Raw genomic sequence first — 23,872 nt, 5'->3', positions numbered from 1 at the left:
TTGCAAGAAGTAATTACCTCCGCTACAACAGCAATTGGTTTCCTTTGAGCGTTGTCCAGTGCTCTGACAGTTCTTGTATTGTATGAGGTCTCTTTCCAACAGTCTGAGACCTCTGCATCTAACATTAAGGCGAGGGCTTGAGGTTCATCATACAGTTCATCTGTAATGGAGCCTTTTCAACTGTCTGGTGTATGAGTACACACAGGGCCCGGTTACATGCTGAGAGTTATTGTTAGAAGCCAGTTGCACAGTGACATGCAAGTACCGGCAGTGTGGTTAGCTACCAGCCGTCAGAGTAACTACATTCTGAGCGCTAGGAAGAGGATCTACTCATGGGAGCAATCACTGATGAGTCTGTGCCTCGCCAATGATTAGAATGCCAGCCAGAGTGAAGCTCTGAGTGCTCGGCGATCCTCTACATCCTCTGAGCATGTGAAGTCCGCTGGTAATGGAAGGGATTACACCTGGGAAGTCTACAATAAGCGAAAGCTCTACAGCAATGATTAAGCTTACACTTAAGCGGCAGCTCATTCATGCAGGCCCCAGTTGTGTGGCAACAAAGGCTGCAGGTGTTACAAAGGCTTTGATTAAGGGTGGTTGCCTTCGGAACCGGAAGCACTCGCTGACGCTTAGAGAGAAGCGCGGTAGCGATGGAATTGCTTCCCTTCCGCTGGAAGGCAGCACCGGAACTTAGTAAGGAAGTAGGAGCAGAGAACAGAGTCCTTTGGAGTATAAGTACTCAGGATCATTCCCGCCTAACTGTCCGGAATCCTCATCGAAAATTATCAGAATCATCTCCTATTATCGGTAGCAGAGCCCTTAAGGATTATTGAGTTCTAACGACAGTATCTTTGAATAAATCTGCACCTGATTTCTATCTTCCACGGCCGCATCTATTCTATTGGATTCTAGCGATACATAGATAGGCTGCCCCCGTTACATCATCCTCATACTCCTGAAAGCACTCGTAGTCGTTCTTCGGAGCATTATAATAGTCTGAGTAGCGAGTATCAATTATTTCTTCCGCCTCGGGTACTTAAATTGACTTAGGCTCCTTTTGTGCTTCAAAATTGTCAGTATGCTACTCGGGGAAATGAAATTCTACCCCCGAGGACTGCTCCTCCCAGTGCAGATTTCGGAAGAACCAAGAAAACCTTTCCAGGCTATTTAGGTAACAGTTGTCAATTGACTAGTTTGAGTGCAGGTTGGCAGTGGGGTTAATAGTAAGGAAGATGTCTCACGGTCATCAATCTCTCCATCTTCCTCAAATCGTGTTGAGAGTCATAGGCGCTTTAGTACATTAGGTGCTGCACTGGACGGGTACTTGTAGGAAGCCGTTCTGATCACTGTTAGGAATATCCGAAGTGCTCTACAAGCACTCGCAATATCTTCAATTAGAAATCAATTCTTGACGAGAAAATCTACACCGCTATATTCATGTTACAGGGATCCTAGGGTGTTACAATTATTTCCGCACTCAACCGAATCATTATTACCACTTGTTTTACTGCACTTTCTGAAAAGATACCGCGTTCTTTTATAGCAATTTAGTACTTTGATTCCACTTTGAAATAATAGTAATGCAATGACTACCTGCACTAATCTAATCAAAACATAAAAATCAGGTCTACTCCGCCGTTTGATTCGTGTAGGACAAACCTTGAGTAAATGTAGTAATATCGGGGTATGTATGATTAATTGTATGAGGTGGATTCTGCGAAGATTAAGAATGGTTCATTGTTCAGTTCGGTTTGTTCGATGATAGTAGATTAAGTTGATTGAGCTTAGGTTTCGGCGAACTGTGGGGGGGCAAAAATTCCTGTTGTTAGGATTCTCAAAAAGCATATGTTCAGGACGCCTTATTGCGAGATGATGGATATACCGCGCTAGTCGGAGACAGGAGAGACTTGTAAAAGTCTTCTTTTCCTGCCTGCAGGGCTCGGTGGGGTAGAGGGGCGTAAGGGGGTTGTTTATAACAGGTTATGAGTATTTTGCTATGGTTACAAAGATTGTTTTCCTTTATTAAACAAGTAATTTGGGAGAGATCAGAGTTCACAATTCAGGGACAATTGTGTCAATAACGTTCCGTACAAATAAATATCCGATGAGATTTTAGTATATCCTGCAGTCTATTGACACACAGCATCGTCTTTGTAAAAAATTTTATTGGTGTTGTTAGGATCGTAAATTGTTAATATTATATATCACAATTTAGTTTGTAAGTATATTTGAAAATTTTCGTTAGGTTTCGGGATTAGCGGCTTTCAGACAAAACTCAAATGTTTCAAAAAAGTTCAGTTTGTGAGTCGGAAAGTATAATCCAGTAAGTTACCGGAAGGAATTCATTTTCTCGAAATTTTGAGCAACCCTAACCAGGAGATATGTAAAACCAGGGTGCAACAATACAGAATATGGAATGTCGGTAATGGATTGTCACTCACATATTGGGTTTCTAGTATTGCAAATATCATGATCCGAGATTGAAATCCGGATTACTGTTAGAAAACACACCGGGCGGTAAGCTGGAGATCAGAATCCGAGTCGTTATAATAAAACACATCGGAATCGAGGAATGGGATTCGCCCAATCCGGTAACCCGGAGGTCAGAATCCGAAATTCATGTGTTCCATCGAAGCGGAGGATGGGGAAACTCGGCATCGTTAAATTTCGAGCGATGTCATGATCGTGAGTTTGAGACGGTGCGTTCGGTACCATGCAGGCATCGATCGTGGTACCCTACCGGTGAGCGACGGCGCCGAAAGTGCTGTAGGACAGGCCGCTAAGACTCACAGGGAGTTACCCTACCCAACAGCCCACAACCACCACCCACGCCCCTGCCATCAGCTCCACGACCCCCGGTACCTACATATTTGACGATGGCGATGGACTCGGGGCGGCCTATTTAATCCGTAAACACGGAATTGGGAATTGTGGGACGACGGTTCCCAGGCAACCTCAAAATCCTGTCCGACATTCCCCTACTAGAGTGGAGGGGTTGCAAAGACGCCTGAGAGGCAGTCGGCCTTCTACTATGGATCGTTCATTTGGTGTTTTTTTCCGGTCTTCGATTTTAAAAATCTCAAGTAACTCCTTCAGGTTATCTCGATGGCTCCAAAGGATATCGTCAGTGCTCTCAGGACCTCCAACAATGTCTTTCAGATTCAACATTCGAATCTCTAACGCCAACCGCCACCCCCCATAGTCCAGTATCTGCGTTGCAGCATCAACCTTGTTGGATGCTCCGTATGCCTCTTTTATCTGACGTACATGGGCGAGTTCGCTGATGTCGGTGGAGTACTGGGGAATGCTCCCAAAGCGCTCGACATGTTCCCGATAGTGCGTTAACACGTGCAATTTGATGAAGTTGAAGTGAGACCTTTCCCGTATCTCGCGAATCTCCTCCAAACCTCGCTGAGCGCTCTGGGAGCCTGAGGTCTTCACAGCTTTTGTCCGATCTCTCGCATCCTTAACCGTTCTCTTGTACGCCCGGAATTCGAAAAAGATATCCTTGTGCTTATGGAAATCCTCGAGATAGCTCTCCATATAATTCAGTGTGCTCGTCGTATGACTCCCATACTGCGCCATTAAGTGGAAGTCGATTAAGCCTCGTACACATTTCAATGCCTTTGCGAAGTCGCCCCTGACAGCCACCCCCGGGTTTCTCAAAGCAGCGGCGAGTGCTCCAAGAACGACCCGCCCCAGATTTCTCATCTCCTTCCCTTGCCATTGGGTTGTGGCACGATATGCCTTGTTCGGTACTGACAGTGTAGGGTAAGGCGCAATCGAGGCCCAAGCCTTGTCAAATTCCTCCAAACGATTGTGCTTCTTCAAGAAAGCCTGAACCCACTCCATCATGTGCTTCAACATGCCTAGGTAGATATTGTGCAGAATGTCCGGTTTGTTGAGATCGTATAGATTAACCCTCGGCATACCCCAGAAAGCATTGAAGAGTGTCTTTACTGATCTCGCGACAAGGTATTCCACCAGTCCCAGGTTTCACGGGTTCTCCCTGAATAGCTTTACCCTCTCCCGGTAATCCTCGTGATCGCGCGTAGGGCTCCGGCGAGTGCTCCCAAGACTGTGGAATTCCACCTCGCAACTTGGACAAGAGCTAGTACTAATATTTTGTAAGTTTGAATGCTCAGGTTGATCAGCGATCCAATCCGACAACACCGGAAAGCAAAGACGTTCGTACCCGTCGGCGCATGCAATTAGCTCGCCTTCCTGAGAGCACTCCCGAATGCTCTGAAAGATCTCCCCAAGGGCGCGATGCAGCACCATTTGACTCTGACGTCATAAAGCGGAATTAGCGAGTGAGTTCTTCCCGAGCTTAGGTAGGACTGGCAGTAGCCCTAGGAGAATTAATGAATGCCCGGTGGGCTTGCTCCGGACCGATGATTTGATGTTCCCGATGGTAAGATAGATTGGCCAGGCTTTCTTGTCCCCAATAAAATTTGTCAAATGTGTGCCATCTGACGCGCATATAATTGGTCCCACAGTCGACCCCTCCGGTAAAGTATTCTGTCCAGAAAGCATTAGCGACTGCCTCTAGAGCACTTGTGAGGCTTACCAGACCTGCGTCTCCCACCACCAATCTCCCGTATGCATTTCCCCATACATTCTCTCGCCAGATTCATTATACTCTACCACTGGCGCGTACACCAATGACTCCCGAAAGGCCCGTTGGCATAGAAGATATCGCACAATTACCATTGGATCCCGGTAATAGTAAGGGATTTTCTCTCCCCCAATAACCACCTCCGAATGATGCCAGCTCGCCTTTCCCAACATGTCATTCATTTCGTCCAACCCCTTTATAAAACCTCGCCCAGTCCTGTAGGAGCATTCGCCACTGCTTGACGGAGCGTGTAGAAAGAAACTGTCGATATTTCCTTGTGAGGCCTTCGACAGTATGAAATAACGTGCCATTCTAAACTCGTATGCTGAGTTGAATGGGTGCCACGGGTATCGGAGAAGGTTTTGTGAGCATTCGTCGTAGTCCTCCGAGCGGTAGAGACGCTCCCCAGCACCCTCGTAAATCGTTGTCGCTGCGTCATGCCTATTTGCATCTCCATCTGTCTCTTCCATCATAAAATATGATTCGGATTCCAGATCTGAATTATTATCGGGATCTTGGTCATGATAATTGATACTGTTGCTCTCCGAACTATCCGAGTCGTCATGGGCATCTGAATAGGAATCGTGAATGCCTTCCGGGCTGTCGTGAGTGTCATCGGGTGCCTCTTGATCGCGCTCCAGGAGTAAAAATTGGTTTCCCAGCCATTCATCTGCTTCAAATGGATGTGTAGTTCGAAGATGTTTATCGAAGTTCGTGGAGGAGCTGTACCGCTTGCTGCAAAAGGGGCAAGACGATTTCATTGAAGTCTCATGATGCTAGCAAACCACTCCTGAGTGCTATAAAAATTTGGTTTCTGCCAAGGCCGAGGAGGCTCTTTCCTGCAGGTGCTGCTGCAGAGTGCTCGAATGATTTGATTTGTCAGCCAATGAGGCTCCTCTCACCTGCACCCCGGTCGGCAAGGCTGATTTTCAATACGAGTCTGATATCATACATCACCAACCCAATACAAACATCAACACCAAAACGAAGAAACACCCAGCACCCCAATCAGGCGGCCAGTTATGCTAGATTCTATCGCCCTGAGCATCTGCACTCTCTCCCTGAGCACTCGCGGAGTCTCTTCAGATCGAGACAGTGTTCTCAGCGCCAAATTCAACATTAATATCGACTACGAGCTAAAAGAGTACATTCTCTCCGAATCAGCTTCCTAGAGGACAGAGTACCAACACCAACAAGAACACAAGCACCAATCCCAACACCAGAATGTTATCGATGTCACCATTGGTACCGTCAGAGCATCTCCGAGTGCGCCTGGAGCATTTAGATCAACGTCATATATTGAAGCAAACATTGAGTACGAGCACCCTCGAGTGCTTCTAGAGCATTCGTGGGTGCTCTCGGAAACATGATAAGCTCAAGAAAAAAGCTGATCGTACTCGGTATACGAGCACCCCTCCCTTCCTTCAAGTTCATGAGAAGTTCCTAACCACCTTCAAGTTCTCCTCTACCTATCACTTCAAGTTTTCCATTGCTTTCAACATTACCTGTTGAAATCTCATCCTTCAAGTTACTCCGTTTCAAGCGATTTAACCTTTGCAATCTTTATAAATAAGATGGTATTTCTCTCTCCTAATCCAATTAATTTTAGAACCATACTCACCACAGTGATACATTAACATTATCAGACTCCAAACACCGCTCAGAGCACTCCCGGTAGCTCACAGAACACAAATCAACTTCCCAATAAGAAGCGCTTGCGTGACATAGACGAAGACGATAACGAAAAGACCTACCGAAAAACCAAGAAACACAAATCGTCCCGAAAACATAAGAAACACCGAACTTCCTCAGGTCGCAAATCGTCCCGCAAAACTGTCAAGACTATCCCGGAGGAGATACCAGAAACACCCCCTAAGCAGTCGCCAGTGCTTTCCGGGTTCACCCCGATCAACAAGAGCCGAAAACAAAACCCTGTACCTCCACCAATCCGGACTGAAACCCGGACTCCGCCAAATACTAACCTAGCTCCATCGGACACTGAAGGGATCTTCCCGAGTAAGAGAGGAGCAACCCTAACTGATTCCGACTCCTTTCCCGACTTTAGTTCCGAACCCTCTGAACCATACATAAGTGACGATCAAGACCCAGCAACAGGTCCAGCAACAGGCCCACTAGCAGCAGTCTCCACTGCTTCCTCAGCACGCAGCAGTGCTTCACCAGAGGCCCTTGTACGGACGACCGTACTTAGGGTTAGTGCTACCCCACCAGCACCCGCTAGTACTCCACAAAAGAACGTTGCCCGGAAGACCATAGTCCCAAGTCAAGTTCTCACTCAGTCCAAGTCTAGTGCGGTCCGCTCAACAGGCTCAGCAGCAACAGGCCCAGCAACAGGCCGCTCAACAGGCCCAGCAGGCTCTACTACTCCTTCACCAGCACCCGTCAGTGCTCCACCGAAGGTTCTTGCACCGGAGATCCCTACATTCAAGCCCCGACGCCCCTCTCGGTTATTTTCTAGTGCAAGCCCGTCCGAACTAATAGACCACCCCTCACCAGTACGACAGAGACGACTTAGACCCGAGCCATCGCCGATTGTCCAAGAGACATCCCCGAGTTTTCAAGAGCCATCCCCGATCTCGACCGCATTCAAGATGACTCAAACAAGCAAAGCGAAGATGACTTTAAGTCTACTCAACCTACCTAGAGTGTACACCAGCATCCGCAACAGCCTAAAGGCGGAAATGCAAAATGTGGGTTGGGTCAATAAAAGCACGTCCGGTATGGCTGCGTTCAATGCCCTATGCCTTTACTTGATGAACTTGCCCTCCCTCAACGGTTTTCTGCCAATTTGGACTGGGGGTGACTCCGATGCCCGTAGAGCACTGGCGAGTGCTCTACAGTGGCTCATTGCAGATGTTGGTATGAAGGATAGGTTATCAAGGGGACAGGGAGACCGTCAGTTCAAAGAGGCTGCCGGTGATAGTGATGATGATGATGACGGCGGTGGTCAGGCAGCCGGAAGACGCTCTCGCAAAGGGAAAGAGCGTGCAGTACCTCCGAAACTCATGCGACCTTCCATAATGGTTATCGTGGTGGACCCCGATGCTCTAGGGGCATTTTTTATGCTCGTCCCACCACCTACTTATGACTGGAATGATCCCCTGAACGAACCTTCGTTCATCGGAATTTTGACCAAGATAACTTTCCCCGAGCTATGCAACTTGATCCTGAAGCACACCGCACACGGCAGAGCAGTCAGGACTATTTGGGGGGCAATTGAGAATGTCCCCCCGGCAGCTGTTCCTCCCGTTAGGCCGGTGGAGGTACAAATTACCGATTCAGAGGAGCTCGAAGGTTGGTTGAAGAACAGCAATGCCAGGCCTCGGAGGATATTGGCGGTCCTCCACAGAGCAGGCGCGGGTGCTAACCTGGGTGGTGCGGAATCCCCCCCGTTGAACCCGGCTTTCCCTCACGTTGAGGAAGATGATTATAGCATGATCGATATTCCTGCAGAGGATTCGGATTACGAGGAGGGAAAGCACCGGATAAATGCCAAAGGACTGAGGGTATATATCCCTAGAACTGATGCCAGTAATCAAAGGCTAATTCAGACTCTTGTTAGGCGTCGCGATAGACAGCAGGATGCTATCGACGATTTAGACCCCAAATACCTTAGGAAGTATCCTTTGGGTGTCGGGGTTGCTGACCCAAACTTCTTACAGGGGATGATCTGGACACCTGCCGGGATAGCAGCCAAGAGAGCTGCTGACGCACTCGCGCCTGCTGGTGCTGGAGGTGGTGGAGGTGGTGGTGGAGGTGGTGGTGGTGGTGGTGGTGGTGGTGGTGGTGGTGGTGGACCAGCTGGAGGCGGTGGTGGTGGTGATGGTGGGCCAGCTGGAGGCGGTGGTGATGGTTGTGGTGGTGATGGTGGTGATGGTGGTGGGCATCATTAGTTCCCTTTGGTATAATCTCTAACTTCCCTTCCTGCGGAATTGTCACTAACCTTTTAATAGTTGTTAGGATTACTCCCTGAGCACTCGCGATAGCTATTGAGGTGCGGTACGATTTGGTGTTTTGGATTTCCCTTTGTCTTGCGAGAGTATATCAATAGATGGGTTATATCGGATAAGATTAGATTGGATTAGATTAGATTAGATTATTCCAGGTAGTAATTGCATTGCTTTTATTTCAAAGTCGAATCAAACTCCTAGATTGCTCTCAGAGCACTCGGTACCGCTTCAGAAAGTGCAGTAAAACGAGTGATGATAAATGATGCGGTTGAGTGCAGAAATTGTGGTAACAAAGATGATCCCTGCCGTAAGAGGATTAGCGGTGCAAATTTTTCTTGATTAGCGGCGCAAATCTTCTCGCCAAGAATTGATTTCTAATCAAAGATATCGCGAGTGCTCCTAGAGCACTGCGGATATTCCTGCCAGTCATCAGAATGGCTCCCACCAAGCGCCCCTCCGGTTCAGCACCTCTTGCCCGAAAGCGCCCACGACTCCCAAAACGACCTGAAGAACATGAAGATTTACTGACTGACGAGTCTGAAATATCTTACCGAACATTGACTCCACTGCCAGGCCGCACTCGGAGTAGTCAATCGACCACCGCCGCTCAAATAACTCGGAAAGGTCTTCTCCGTTCCTCCGAAACCCCCACTGGGAGGAGCAGTCCTAGGAGGGTAGAATTCCATCTCCCCGAGGATCATACTGATAATTTTGAAGCGCAGGAGGAGCCTGAGGCAATTGAGGCGCCAGAGGCAATTGAGGCGCCAGAGGTGGAAGAAATAGTTGATACTAGCCACTCAGACTATGATGATGCTCCGGAGAATGACCACGAGAGCTCTCAGGAGGATGAGAATGAACCGGAGGATGAACCTCAAGCCCCCCCCCCCATCTTACACCCAGAAGTCTCAGGCTGTCGGAAAGAGACCTCATACAGTTCAGCCGACTTCTGCCAGAGCACTGGGCAATGCTCGGAGGAAACCAACTGGCGCGGTAGCGGAGGTCATTGCTTCTTCCAAGGTGTCAGTGGACGTGGTACAGGTTTGACTCTATCTCGCTCATTGATGCTTTTTAAAATGTAAGTATTAGTGCCTAACGATTCAGAGGGGAACTCGACCGGGCGCGAAAGTAATACGTAAACAAGGTCAAGGGAGAGCAGCACCCACTTCAGCACCCAGCCAGAATGCATCCCAGAGAGCACTCCCGGCATCCCAGAGAGCACCCCCAACACCCTCACAGTCTAGGCCCTCTGCACCTGTTTATGCTCATGAGTATACCTCTTCTACGCGCCATATCGATTTTTCCTCGATGCGCTCTGGATACGGGGAGTCGTCCCCCACTTACCGGACATATCGTTCTTCACCGCCTAGCGAGGTAATTGGCGAGAACTCTGTGAGCAGTCGTCAGATTCCTTCAAGCCAACTTCACGGTCAAGGTAGATCGCGAAGAGTCTACGAAATCGAGTACCTTCCCTCATCTAGGTAGGAGGACGAGAGTACTCCGATGCCGGAAAGCGAGGGTATTTTGATTCCGGGAAGCGAGGTTAGTATTCCGGAGGACACTCACGACGTCTTTGAGAACACTGGCGACATTCCTTCGAGCCAATTGACTCAGAGGTCTGTGGTCCCTAACTCTAGGAGTGCAAATGTGCTGTCAGTGCAGGCTCAGAGGATTGAGAAGGAGTGTAGCGTGTTAATCGGGGAGCATACTCTGCTACATGAGCCCTTTCCACCTGCAGCAAGACTTTCGGTACTGGTAGTGAGCATGTGGGTAACTGCTAGTCGCCGAGTGGGGTGTAGGGTAGACCTTGATGAGGTTGTTATTAAACAGGTGAGTGCCCCCAAAAGGATTACGAGTGCTCTAGAAGCATAATTGAGAATGATAGGTCAGAAGTCTGCACTCCCGTGTCCGTTCCCACTTGATGCACGAGGTGAAAGGGCGCCTGGCGGACTCTACGATATACGGGCTTGGAGATTTTGTGGGGCCTGAGGCGAGGGCGGCTCAAGTGGAATACCTTTTGAAGAATGATCGTTTCTTGAGCCCTCAACAGCATTACGAGGTATGATGCCAGTGGATGCCCAGAGAGCACTCGGGATAGCCGGTAACAGATTCTAGACCTACCGACTGCGCTTCCTGGCTCCGGAAATTATCGATATATTGTATTTTAAATACTTCGATGGGGTAAGAATGCGAGGGGTTAGGGATCCCGAATTTCTAGAGCGGATAACCCCTACCCTTATTTGCCTGATATCGACGGCGATCTGGCACGGCATTCGGGCGTGGTCAACAGGGAGTTACGTGAAGCCTGATAATTTTCAGTCGCAGAATGAGAGTGTTGTGAGTAAGTATGGCCCGATGCCCTCATTGATATGGCGAGTGCCTTGGGAGCAGTGACGGATGCTCCTAGGGCTATACGGGATTGCCAAGCTGACATCCAAACACGAGTAGAAACGTTCAACAGGATGAGCAACACTTGGAAGGGGAGAAGTAAACAGAACCAGGAGGCAACCTTGGAGGTAATCAAAGATAACCTTCGAGAAAAGGTATGATACTTCTAGATGCCGGTAATGCGAGAGGTATTCTAAATGCTAACCCTAATAGATACGAGATAAAAAAGGGGTAACGATTGAGATTATACCGGAGGAGGGTTTTAGCTAGGACGATGAAGCTCGGGCTGCGGATCTTGCTGCATTCCGAGATGCTCGGAGAACACCCACGAGTGCTCCAGGAGGTCGGGTTGATTCCGACAGCGCCCAGGACGAAGTGATTAATGCCCGACTTCGCGGCATTGGCACCGAAGAGGAGGGGGAGGAGGAAGAAGAAGAGCCGGAATTACCTGTAGCGGGGGATTACGAAGGGGGGGTGGAGGAGGATGTGTAGAACAATCACGAGTGCTAAGGGAGATAGTGGGGGATTTCTTCTGATTCGTATATTGTATTAGGGTTAGTTAGGGTGTTAAATGGCGTATTGTATTTAGTATTAGGCGGAGGATCACGGTGTTGAATACACCAATTCTCAAAGTGCAGTCGCGAGTGGTCTGGAGACAGTGGAGATCGTCGTGCGAGTGATGTTTTTGTAATCTCATGGGGGAATTGTGAATACCAGAGGCCGGAACGGGGGAGAGGTGTATGCCTAGAGAGAACAGGGCGCCGACATGTAGGAATCGGTACGTCGGGCATGAGCCAGATTTCAAAGCACCCCATCCGGCAACGTCAGGGGGAGTCAGGGCAATCATTCTATCCCCAGAGCCCGCTGGAGCAGTGAAGAGTGCTCCAGGAGCAGTCAGGATATCCAACCGTGCAACTGGCGTTCTCTGGCGGGTAGAGTGACGTCCTAGTTACACCGGGCGCTATTATTTAGTGTCGGGGCCCGTTGTGCGGACTAGTGTGCGCCGGGGCGGAATAATGTGCGCCAGACCTCGCCAGGAGCACTGGCGGTATCTCTGGAGAGGTAGTTTACCTACCGAGCACCCTGAGCGCCCTGAGCGCCCCGGGCGTCTGGCAAAGGCTACAGGTTTGCTGATGGGAGGGGTACCAGTGCCAAGAATGGTGTCGAGAGACTATAGGAGGGCTTGGTGGGCCCTCTGGAGAGGGTGGGAAGGGGTGCCAGTGCCAAGAATAGCGTCGGGAGACTACAGGAGGGCTTAGTGGGCCCTCAGGAGGCCGTAAGAGATAGTGCCAGCGCCAAAAATGGCGTCGAGAGACTACAGGAGGGCTTAGTGGGCCCTCAGGAGAGAGTGTCGGAGTGGTGTTGTTGCCAAGAATGGCGTCGAGAGACTACAGGAGGGCTTGGTAGGCCCTCTGGAGAGCGTGGGAAGGGGTGCCAGTGCCAAGAATGGCGTCGGGAGACTACAGGAGGGCTTGGTGGGCCCTCTGGAGAGCGTGGGAAGGGGTGTCAGTGCCAAGAATGGCGTCGGGAGAGTACAGGGGGGCTTAGTGGGCCCTCAGGAGATAGTGGAGGAGGGGTATTTGTGCCAAGAATAGGGTCGGGACACCATAGAAGGGCTTGGTAGGCCCTCTGGAGAGCGTGGGAGGGTGGGGCACGAATTTAACTAGCTCATGATAACGCAGGAGGGATTGGTAGGCCCTCTGGAGAGCATGGGAGATAGTGCTAGGGCAAGGAATAGCCTTAGGAGACCACTAGATGTCCCGGTAAGCCCTCGGGAGAGAGCGTGAGAGGTGACTCGCTCCAGTAATCCAGTGGTAATAAGTGGGAGGCTCGGTAAGCCTTCCAAAAGGCTTTCTAGTAGGCTGGGACAACCCCTTGAGGTTTCGCGATACTACACCGGATGAAGAAACCCGTTCGGGGAGCTGTAGGCAAGAATCGCGCCGCGGAGGATCTCTAGAGATTCGGTGTAGTGATATTGAGCCTCCTGAAGCGTTTGAAAGGCTCAGGAGGCCATCGTAGCGACGTTGCGAGGCGTCGAGAGAATAACCGGATATGATGAATGCAGGCTCCGGAGAGTGTCGAGGGGGCGTGCTTGAGCGTCGCGAGAGCCTCCTGAGCATTAGCGAAGGCCCGGGAGGCCTCCGAACGGGCCAACCGCCTCCAGAGAATTAAAGTTGGTGGGGTGTCTCCCAAGCCTCCGGTGTCTCCTGAAGACATGCACGGGTTCCTGATGGATGAGGAGTGGGATTCGCCGGATGCGGTCGCCCAGAGCCACAAGGAGTTACCCTACTCAACAGCCCTCAACCACCACCTAGACCCCTGCTATCACGACCATGACCCCCGGTACCTACATATTTGAAGATGGCGATGGACTTGGAGCGGCCTATTTAATCAGTAGGCACGGAATCGGGAATTGTGGGGCGACGGTTCCCGGGCAACCTCAAAATGCTGTCCGACATTCTCCTACTCGAAAAGACTTCTGTTCCAACTTGTTACTTGAGTCAGTGCACAATTTGTTGCCTACCTGCTATCGATACAGGGTACTTTAGTGCACGATTCAACACCAAGTATATGTCAATTAAGTCTCCATTGTACAACAATTTGTGACTCGATTTGGCGTTTGATTTGGTTCCTGCAGTGGTATTTGTAAAGTTATCTAAATCCAGTAGTAGATGCAAGCAGGAGGTGATATTCAAGGTAGCAGGTACGGTACAGGAAGCTGAGGTATGAAGGGGAATCCTCACAGTATGATCTATCAAATTTGATAACTTTCCCCACTGCCCAAGGAATCGGAACTAGGTTACGGCATATCTCATATTTCAAATTACCCGAATAAGCAAAGCATGATTGGAAATCTCAGATATTAGTTTACCGTGGTAGGTGAAAACAACAAGGAGCATTGACAGCACAGATTAGTGGGATTAGTCGCCCGTTGACATCTAATTAAATATCACTCCATTGTTTTTTACTGATGTGGATTTGTTGGCGGTGAGGTGGTGGTGCAAGAGCGGGCTATGGATTTGTAGGCTTTGGACGTGAGGGTTATAGCTGAGAAAGTAGTGAAACCTTGCAAATTTCTATGTATCGCAGGTGCAAACTTGCTTTCGGTCAGGATTCAATGCATCCATACAGGTAAAACAAATGCTTCACGACGCTTGTTCTAGGAGGCAAAAGCAAGTCAACCCTACGTCCCCTATATATCAAAGGAGAAGTGGGTGAAGGGGACTGTACGGCACGTTGAACTGCATACTATAGGGATCTCCGTGTTTTTGGGGATGGGGGGCTTACCTTAACCCTAAGTTCACCCCATCAGAAATGAGTATAATGTCAATTCAATCCCCATTGTACACCGATGTGGGACTCGATTTGGCGATTGATTCGATTCCTGCAGCGGTGTTCGTAAAGTTGTCTAAATCCAGTAGTAAATACAAGCAGGAGGTGGTAATCAAGATAGCAGGTAAGGTACCGGCAGCTGATCTATGAAGGGGGAATCCTCACAATACTATCTGTCAAATTTGATATCATTCACCACTGCCCAAGGAATCAAAACCAGGTTACAGCATATATGATATTTCAGATGACCCGAATAACCGAAGAATCATTTGTCATTTCAGAGATTAGTCCACCATGGTAGGTGGAAATGACAAGGAGCATGGAGAGTCCAGATTAGTGGGATTAGTGCACCGTTGACATCTAATTATATATGACTCCATTGTTCTTTACTGATTTAGATTTGTTGGCGGTGAGGTGGTGGTGCAAGCGTGGGCTATGGATGTGTAGGCTGTGGAGGTGAGGGTTATAGCGGAGAAAGTAGTGAAACCTTGCAAATTTGTATGTATTGCAGGTGCAAACTTGCTTTCAGTCGGGATACAATGATCCCATACAGGTAGAATAAACGCCTCACGACGCTTGTACTCAGTGGCAAAAACAAGTCAACCGTACGTCCCCTATATATCAAGGGAGAAGTGGATGAAGGGGACTGTATGGCACGTAGAACTGCATACTATAGGGGTCTCCATGTTTTTGGGGATGGGGGGGGCTGACCTTAACCCTAAGTTCATCCCATCAGAAATGAGTATAAGGCATGGGCAGTGGTAGAAATACCCATCTCTGTACGGATATACTGCACATCAACATAGCCTGCTGCATAGCAGTTGTAGATTTTTCGACATGGAACGAATACATATGGGAGGGCTTCTATCCCTGGAATGACTGAAAGAATTTCCGAAAATCGCTCGCTAATTTTAGGTATAATGACTGACTCTATAGGTGATTCTATTGAAAAAATATTTTTTCTTCGTTAGCCAAGTGCAAAAACTCAAGTCACGGTCTCTGGATCCATTCTATAGTGCGTAAATGGTAACAGGGAAGGCTTAATAAGGTTGTAAAAAAAGAGACAAAGCATCAAACGCAGTGTCATTATATTGCCTTGGTGTTGAATAAGCTAGAAAGACACGACAACACACTCGAGTGGTGTAGGCGAGCACTGAAGTGAAGAGAGGAATGCCTGCTCAAAAACCATCCGGACACGCTGAGGTCCACTATAGTCAATATGAGATGAGTGTTCCACTTTTAGGGGAAATGCAGTGATGCATATGCCTGGTGTAATTATGGGGCGCTCTCCGGAGGGGAGCGGGCGTCGCTTAAACCCGAGCAGATTCCTACACATACTCGCTGACCAGTATATGAACCAGAAAATTGATGATTGGGGCTGAGAATGGACCGTGTCCGGAACAGGGAAGTGCCAGGGTTATGGGAGACCTCACCTGTAACCCGTTGATAGAGAAAGAAAATACAAATAAATAAATTGTTCGACACCAGTAGAAAGCTTCCTCACCATTTTCTGTACCCACCCCCATTCGCAATTACGTCAGCCATCCTCTATGGCAGTGTATCAACTGTTTGGGGAGGTGGCCAGTGCTAAGCGGTAATTCTGTAGCGTTCAAACTGATGATATTGTAAACCGGATTCCCTTGACTTGATGGTTGGTGATACCCTCAAGTCTTCGCAGAACCGAGCCCTATTTATACATGTTGGAACCTATGCCAAGGCCCGCTTTCTAATAGTAACGGATACAACGATAATAGAATAAGATAATGCTCCCGAAGATAACCCATATAGAAAAGCGCCCCCGCATAGTTCCGTCCTCCATTCTAATTCCGACAGGTAACCATGAACCTTGCAATTGCCAGTCATCGGGCTGTACCATACTATTATCTTAGACCTACTTCCCTAAGTAGAACAGCCTACAGCCGTAAGCCCCGCTTCCTATTCTATTTCGGGTGAGACACCCCATAGTAAGCGTGCCGTCATAATAGTATGGGACTAGTGTGGTAACACCGCGTGCCCCCACACTACCCAATACCTTTCTATGCTTGTCCTTCCGTTACCCGACCGTCCTCGCATCACAACCCGTCACTCGTATTCCTCACTGTCCTAAGCCTCTAGAACAGTGTTCCGCAGTTCCTATAACACTACTCCCCCGTCCTAGACGTCGCCCTCGACCGTTAAAACCCTTCTATGATAAAAACCCTGTAGGAAAAGTCATAGAGTAGGGAAAGGTATCGAGCTTAGTCCCACCTGTTCCGTTGTCGTTTACGAGCCCTTTCGTCATCGATCGCTGGGCCTTCTCTTCGTGTGTGGGGTCGTAGGTTCACGGTTGGTTGGAAATTCTCGTCCGACAATGCTTCTTGTGGTTCGGGTGTTGCTAGTCGTTTCCGTGTGTTCTGTTGCCTAGTGGGATCCGGGTCCTCACGGCAGGGTCGTAGCAGCATTTCGTGAAAGACGTCATGAACCTTCCATTCTACCAGAAGTTCGAGACGGTAAGCCCGATTGCCCACCACTCGTGAAACTGCGAATGGTTTTGTGAGCTTGTCTGACCACTTGAAGTATCCTCCTAGGTTTCGAGTGTCCAGCAAGACTTTCTGACCGATAGTGAACCGCTGTACTGCTGGTCCTGGCTTTGACGCCATCCTGTCGAGAGTCTTCTGTAGCGTATCTCTCGCTAACTCATGAGCCGTGATGATCTCATCCAAGTAGTTGTTCCCGTTGGCATCTAATCGTTCGATCTCTGCATCCGTAGGGCAATCCGTTCGAGGTGGAAGCCATTGCAGTAGAACGGCGATTGCCCCGTAGACGTATGCTTCGCATTGTTGTAGGCGTATTCACAGATAGGTGACAGGTCCTTCCATTTCTTGCCTGTTCCTGCCGTATATGCCCGAATATAACCTTCCATGTGTTGGTTGGTTCATTCTGTCTGGCCGTCGGTTTGCGGGTGGAATGAAGTAGAAAGTCTCCTACGAATCCCCAATCTTTCCGTAATTGCCGTCCAGAATGCTGACACGAACTGCGTTCCACTATCTGAGACGATGCTCCTAGGAAGTCCGTGGAAACGCCAAATGTCTTTGACAAATGCGTTAGCGGTTTGTTCCGCGTTGATTCCCGTCATTGGAATGAAGTGAGCCATCTTCGTAAAACGGTCCACGACTACAATACGTTACGGAATCCTGATTTCTCCTTAGGCATTTCTACTACGAAATCTATCGAGATATCAGTCCAAAGTGTGGTGGCTAACTCTAGGGGTAAGGGAGTGACAAGTGTCTCCGACGTTGCTTGGCTCTCTGGCATACATCGCAAGTCTTGACGAAGTTGGCTACATCTGTGGACATTCCTGGACACCAGTAGTTTCTATCGATCAACTCAAGGGTTTTATCCCTTCCTAGATGCCCCGCTACGGGTCGATCATGATGTTCCTCAATGACCTGCTTGACTGCGTAGCCCGGTACTACCCATCGACCATCGTGGGTGGGGTCATTCGAATCGGGACTCCATTCAGCGATAGGCTCTACATTTACAATAGCAGCCTCCGGTGGTCCGAAGATCTCAAGGTTTGAGTCAGGGAGGTGTTCATCCGGAACCATCCTCCGAACCCATCGTCTTTCCTTTTCATACCAACCCTGTAGTGGCTGAGGCAGCTCTACGCTCGGTATGTTGTACCACTGATCCAACTGATTTCATTCCTCTTCGGGGTTGCCAATCACTACAGACCCAGTTTCTACGCTGGTCCGTGATTTTCTGACAAATTGTTCTGCGCTGAGTAGCTGTTTTACAAGCTGCTCACGCATTACTCCCCCTTCCATCGCGAACTCTGGACGCCTTGTGAGTGCATCTGGCTTGCCGTTCTTTTCGCCTGGTTGGTAAAGGATCTCGAAGCGAAAAGGTGCTATCTTCTCGGCCCATCTGGCTTGTCTCCTTGACAACTTCTTGGTCGTTGTGAAATACTGCAGGTTTTGGTGATCCGAATGTATCTGGATAGGGATGTCCGTCCCTTCCAGCCAATGTCTCCAAGTCAAGAGAGCAGAAACTATTGCGAGCATCTCCTTGTCATAGATCTCATAGTTGACCTCTGCCTCATTGAACTTGCGAGAGTGGTAAGCTACCGGATGTAGAATACCATCCTCGAACACCTGAGAGAGTACTGCGGCCTCGGCCCAGTCACTCGCATCAGTCTCCACGATTGCTTCGCGGTGTTCGTCATAGTGTCGGAGTATTGGAGCAGACGTAAATCTCCTCTTGAGCTCGTCGAACGCGTCTTGCTGTTCCCTGCCCCATTTCCATACGGCACCTTTCTTCAGGAGATCGGTCATAGGTCTGCAAACCTCAGAGTATCGGTGGATAAACAGTATTAGGAAATTGGCGAACCCGAGGAAGCACTGAAGTTCCTTGACCTTGGTTGGGGCTAACCAACCCTCGATCGCCTGGACTTTCTTCGGTGATACCTGGTTCCCTTTTCCTGATAGTATAAATCCCAGGAATTCTACCTCCTGTTGATACCACTCCGTTTTCTCGAGGTTTCCGTATAGATGGTGTCGTCGCAGTCGCTCCAAAACCTCCCGTACAAGAGTCGTATGCTCTTCTCTAGTCTTTGAATACATTAAGATGTCATACAAGTATACTACTACGCCTTGATCTAGAAGATCCTTGAATATGGTATTGACCATGACCTGAAACGACGCAGGGGCATTGGTCAAGCCGAAGGGCATTACTCTATATTCGAAGAGGCCGTATTTTGTTCGGAAAGCGGTTTTCCATTCTTCGCCTTTAGCAATCCTAATCAGATTATAGCCATTTTTCAGGTCTATTTTCGTGAAGTAGAGTGCTCCTTTCGTTGCGTCGGCCAGCTCATTCATGAGCGGCAGTGGATAGCGGTTCTTGATTGTGATTCCATTCAAGCCACGAAAGTCGACACATAATCGAAGCTTACCATTAGCTTTCGGAACGAACAGGACGGGTGCCGCTGCTGGGCTAGTGGAGGGGACTACTTTGCTAGAGGGCAAAGTTTCGTCCAAATACTCCCGGAGTGCCTTATCTTCAGGTGGGGAGAGCGAATAGATCGGTCCCCACGGAGGCTGCTTTCCTTCCATAAGAGGAATGGTATGATCCCATTCAGAGTGATCAGGTAGTCGAGCGGCTCCTTCCTTGGAGAACACATCGGCGTATTCCTGAAACTCCACCGGTATAGCACTAACGAGAGCCTCGTTTACCGATGCTCTTGCCCAGAAGGGGTGTTGCTCGATCGTCAATTGCTTCTTGGGTGACGCCCTCAACAGCCTGATGACCAGCTCTTCTGGGTCTTGATCGTATATATCCTCGACTGATACGAAGCATCCATTGACTATACAGTTGTTACTATGGAAGCTAACACTGTTGCGTCCCCAATGGATGGTTGGTTGATGCTCCTTGAGCCATCGATGTGGTATAACGAGGTCCTCTCCTGCAAACGAGCCAACCTCACAGGTGATAGCCCTGTCTAGATGGTTGCCGATGCGGAGGGTAAGAGGTTGAGTGATTTGAGTGCCGGAGTTGGGCATAGGGGTACCATCGGCCTGTCTGATGATGAGAGGCTTTGGTCGAGGTTGAGTGGGTATTTTCGTACGATGGATACAGTTCCAAGACATGATCCAGTCTTCGGTACCACTGTTTAGGAGTGCGTTGACTGTTGCGACATGTTTGGTACTAGTTGCGGGGTGATCCCAAGAGATCTCGATCTCGAGGCGGGTTTCTTGTGTGTTGGAGGACATGTTTGTATATTGATTTGATAAAGGATTTTGTATTGGTTTTGGATGTGGGTTTGATCGGTGATTTTTTCTTGTTGAGCACGGGGTGAGGCGGTTTAAATAGAGAGTCCGAGTGTTTGTTGATGAAGATCATGGTACAACACTTACGCACCAGGCGTTTCGGGGTGTAATCCCATCCTCAGAGTGTGTGTAAAGAGAATTTGAATTTCCACGCGTGTAACAACAAATGTAGAAAATTCCGTAGCCAACCGATAAGAATAACCGTAATAAATAAAAACTTTGTTTTCGTGACCCAATATAAAGGAAACCGTAACGCAACATGAAATACCGAAAAATAGAAATACCCAATCAATTTTGATCCTCCAAAGTTGTAATCCTTGCCCTAAAAGCTTCATTCTGCGGGCTCAATTTCCGCTTCTTTTCACCCTCCCTTCCGTGGTCCTTTCCTCCGGAAGGATATCGTTTCCTCTTCAGGTCAGTCAACCTGACCTTACTCGTCGCCACACAATCTTTCGCGAAATGGTTATCTCTACCACAGCGGAAACATTTTCCTTCCTTTTGCCATTTTTCCTTCTCGTCCTTGGTGACACCTAAGTCATCCGAGGGCTTAGAATTGTGTGTTGGCGCGGAGAAAGTTTTCCGAGGTGCGGGGTTGCGCAATTTTCGCCGTTCCGACTTTTCCTCTCGTGGTTTCACGACATCCTTGCCACGTAAGATTTCTTTCCGGGCCTTCACCTCGTGATCCTTACGTCCGACCTTCCTAACCCATGCTAGCCATTCTGCGAAATCTTCTGGTTCCTCGATCGCATTCGAGAGGCGTTGCTCCAGCGAGGAGTTTATTCCTGTTAGGATTATGGATTTCATTACGATGGGCCCGACCCTTGCGTCCCATTCCAGATTCTGCATCTCGTTGATGTAGTCATCGATCATGCCAGTTTGACGGAGCCTATCCATCTTCTGCTTGGCCTATTCCTGACTGGTCCAATTGCCGTATTGCATCCGTAATTCATTTTTGAAATCTTCCCATGTCCCGATGCTGGGATCCACCGATAGTCGTTCCACGAAGTTTCGCCAGAATTTTGCCGCGCTCCCGGTGAGTTCCAGGGATGCCCACAGGATTTTGGTCTGATCATCCCACCGGACTTTCCTCTGAAGTTCAATTAAGACTTCCATTTGGTCAATCCAGTGCCGTACATCCTCGTCGGCCTTTCCAGAGAAGGGGATTTTTGCCTGTTTTGGCGTATCTCCCAGGGTGGCACGAGGGGGATGCATGAGGTCTACCTCTCGCTGCCTGTTACGGCGCCCTTGCTCCTCCCGTTTCCTCTGCCTTCGCTCGCGTGCTCGTCTGTCGTCCTCTGAATCCGAGGAGCTGGATGAGTCTGAGGGGGATGGGTCTCGTGGTCTTGCGCGATTTCCGCCGTTGCCGTTGTTGCCGTTTCCTCCGCTGCCTCCCTGCTCACTTTGCTGGCTCCTTGCTTCGGAGCGAGGGGGTACGGGGGGTTGGCTCCCTGATCCTTCCGGTCTCTCTCCGGAATTGCTAGGGGGGTTCTGTGGAGGTTGGGGGGTACTACGCCTCCGCCCCCTGAGCCTTCAGGGGCTGTGGCCATTCTATTGGCTGCCACCCGCATTTGCTCGATGATCTTCTCCAGGTTTTTCTTCGTTCCTGCGAACTGGTCTTCCATCCCAGCTTGTCTGTCCCGTTCCATCTTCTCGAGGGCAGCCGTAACCTCCGCAGGTAATGGCACAGGGCCATCTTTGGGGAGTTGCTGAACGAAGTTGGTCAGGGCGTTTATGTGCTGATCCTGTCGTTCCTGCCTTTCCTGATGCGCCCTAGTTGCTTCGACGATCTGCGCAAGGACTTGACCGAGGTTGCTGGTAGCGGCGGTGGATTCCACTCGTAGCTGAGCCATGACCTGGTTGACCTAATTGTCGCGCTCGGCCCTGTCCCCAGCGAACTTGGCATGGAGGTCTTCGACGATCTTGTTGGTATACTCTTGCTGCTGACGGGTGAGTTCCCTGAGTATGGGAATATCCCGTACGTGCATGCTGAGTTCCTCGATCCCGCGGCTGAGCTGCTGCACCACGGGGGCCCCTTGTCGCTGGACTTCTTGGCCAATGAGGTCGCCGAAAGGGTTCTCCACTCGTCGCTCCTCCACGTCCATATTGGTATCCTCGTCTTCATACATTACCCGAGGCACCGAGGGCCTCTGAGTAGAGGATCTCTCTCTGATGGGGGTGACGTATGGGGAGAACTCCCTGTGGTCTACCTGCCTCCTCCTTGCCTGCTCATAGGATTCTTCCTGCCTCGTCGATGCGAAGAGGGAGCCTATCGGCACATCTCTCTCTTTCCTGTGGCGCCTCTTCGCCTGGGTCTCTAATATACCTCGATCTCTCAAGGCGATTGAGCTCTCCATGTTGTAGTCTTCCTCCGACCGTTGCTGATGAGCCCTTAACATTGCTAAGTTACTTGAGTTTGAGCTGTGGTTGCCTTCTGCACCAGGGTTGAGCAATGAACCAGGGGGCTGAGTGTGCAAGTTCGAAAGACCGTTGCGAGAGAGTGACTTGGATTGGGAAGAGTTCTGGGTAGTTGAGGATTTCAGGGTCGTGTTCCTCGAAGGTAGCGGTGGTTCCTGCTTCTGCGAAGAGACCTGTATAGTGGAGGTATCCGCAGTATAGATGTTTGGCGCTTCCTCTTCCTATGATGAAGGATGTAGCGCAAAGGTAGTTGTTGATGGCTGCTGTTGCCACTCGGGGGTGCATATAGTACCTTGGTCTTTTTAATAGACTAAGCGCTTATTCTTCTACTGAGAGCACAGTGACTATCCGTCACTAAGCAAAATACTCAGAGTATTGGTTTAAGCGGGTAGTTGTCTTATCGAGACTTTGGTAGTTTATGCGATAGATAAAGAGTAAAAGTTAGGGATAAGGTACAATATAGTGTTTGGGGAAGTGGCCAGTGCTAAGCGGTAATTCTGTAGCGTTTAAACTGATGATATTGTAAACTGGATTCCCTTGACTTGATGGTTGATGATACCCTCAAGTCTTCGCAGAACCGAGCCCTATTTATATATGTTGGAACCTATGCCAAGGCCCGCTTTCTAATACTAACGGATACAACGATAATAGAATAAGATAATGCTCCCGAAGATAACCCATATAGAAAAGCGCCCCCGCATAGTTCCGTCCTCCATTCTAATTCCGACAGGTAACCATGAACCTTGCAATTGCCAGTCATCGGGCTGTACCATACTATTATCTTAGACCTACTTCCCTAAGTAGAACAGCCTACAGCCGTAAGCCCCGCTTCCTATTCTATTTCGGGTGAGACACCCCATAGTAAGCATGCCGTCATAATAGTATGGGACTAGTGTGGTAACACCGCGTGCCCCCACACTACCCAATACCTTTCTATGCTTGTCCTTCCGTTACCCGACCGTCCTCGCATCACAACCCGTCACTCGTATTCCTCACTGTCCTAAGCCTCTAGAACAGTGTTCCGCAGTTCCTATAACATCAACATACATCAAAATCTCCTTAGCCGTGATTCTATTCCACTCCTGCAAGATAGCACTCTTCGTCTCATCATCGCCTCAAGGTCTTGGTACTCTGGATGCCAATCTACCCTTGAATACACCTTAAACATTTTCGATAGGGTTTAGTTTCGGAGAGTTGGCTGGCCACACTAATGAGGGCATTTTGTATCAGTTACGCTGCTGTTGAGAAGATCTGGCCCTGTGAGCCAGTGCACCATCTTCCATTACCCATAAACGACTACCCAAGTTCAGGCAGCCATGGAACTAGAAGGGATGGAGAGCAAGCTGTAA

At 49.3% G+C, this 23,872-nt stretch overlaps 4 protein-coding genes across 4 annotated transcripts; 2 read left to right on the top strand and 2 right to left on the bottom strand.

The window, feature by feature from the left end:
- Window positions 1–2,955: 2,955 nt before the first annotated feature.
- On the bottom strand, window positions 2,956–3,852 carry LAJ45_08303 (uncharacterized protein; the record flags this gene model as incomplete). The annotated part of the gene is made up of 1 exon (XM_046117854.1): window positions 2,956–3,852. One exon carries the CDS (start codon window positions 3,850–3,852, stop codon window positions 2,956–2,958), a length of 897 nt encoding a protein of 298 aa, XP_045969141.1.
- Window positions 3,853–4,566: 714 nt separating this feature from the next.
- Window positions 4,567–5,379, bottom strand: LAJ45_08302 (uncharacterized protein; the record flags this gene model as incomplete). Its single annotated transcript, XM_046117853.1, has 1 exon — window positions 4,567–5,379. The coding sequence occupies one exon, from the start codon at window positions 5,377–5,379 to the stop codon at window positions 4,567–4,569; it is 813 nt and encodes a 270-aa protein (XP_045969140.1).
- An 813-nt stretch (window positions 5,380–6,192) lies between these two features.
- LAJ45_08301 (uncharacterized protein) lies at window positions 6,193–8,529 on the top strand (the record flags this gene model as incomplete). Its single annotated transcript, XM_046117852.1, has 2 exons — window positions 6,193–6,195; window positions 6,265–8,529. The coding sequence occupies 2 exons, from the start codon at window positions 6,193–6,195 to the stop codon at window positions 8,527–8,529; spliced, it is 2,268 nt and encodes a 755-aa protein (XP_045969139.1).
- A 491-nt stretch (window positions 8,530–9,020) lies between these two features.
- LAJ45_08300 (uncharacterized protein) lies at window positions 9,021–11,463 on the top strand (the record flags this gene model as incomplete). The annotated part of the gene is made up of 7 exons (XM_046117851.1): window positions 9,021–9,661; window positions 9,828–9,975; window positions 10,069–10,413; window positions 10,469–10,642; window positions 10,699–10,924; window positions 11,032–11,126; window positions 11,242–11,463. The coding sequence occupies 7 exons, from the start codon at window positions 9,021–9,023 to the stop codon at window positions 11,461–11,463; spliced, it is 1,851 nt and encodes a 616-aa protein (XP_045969138.1).
- Window positions 11,464–23,872: the final 12,409 nt, after the last annotated feature.

Source organism: Morchella importuna (assembly GCF_003444635.1).
Source record: "Morchella importuna strain M04M26 chromosome Unknown Morimp01GS028, whole genome shotgun sequence".
Taxonomy (NCBI): Eukaryota; Fungi; Ascomycota; class Pezizomycetes; order Pezizales; family Morchellaceae; genus Morchella; species Morchella importuna.
The sequence above is the reverse complement of the archived record's forward strand: the minus strand, read 5'-3'. Positions and strand labels throughout refer to the sequence as shown.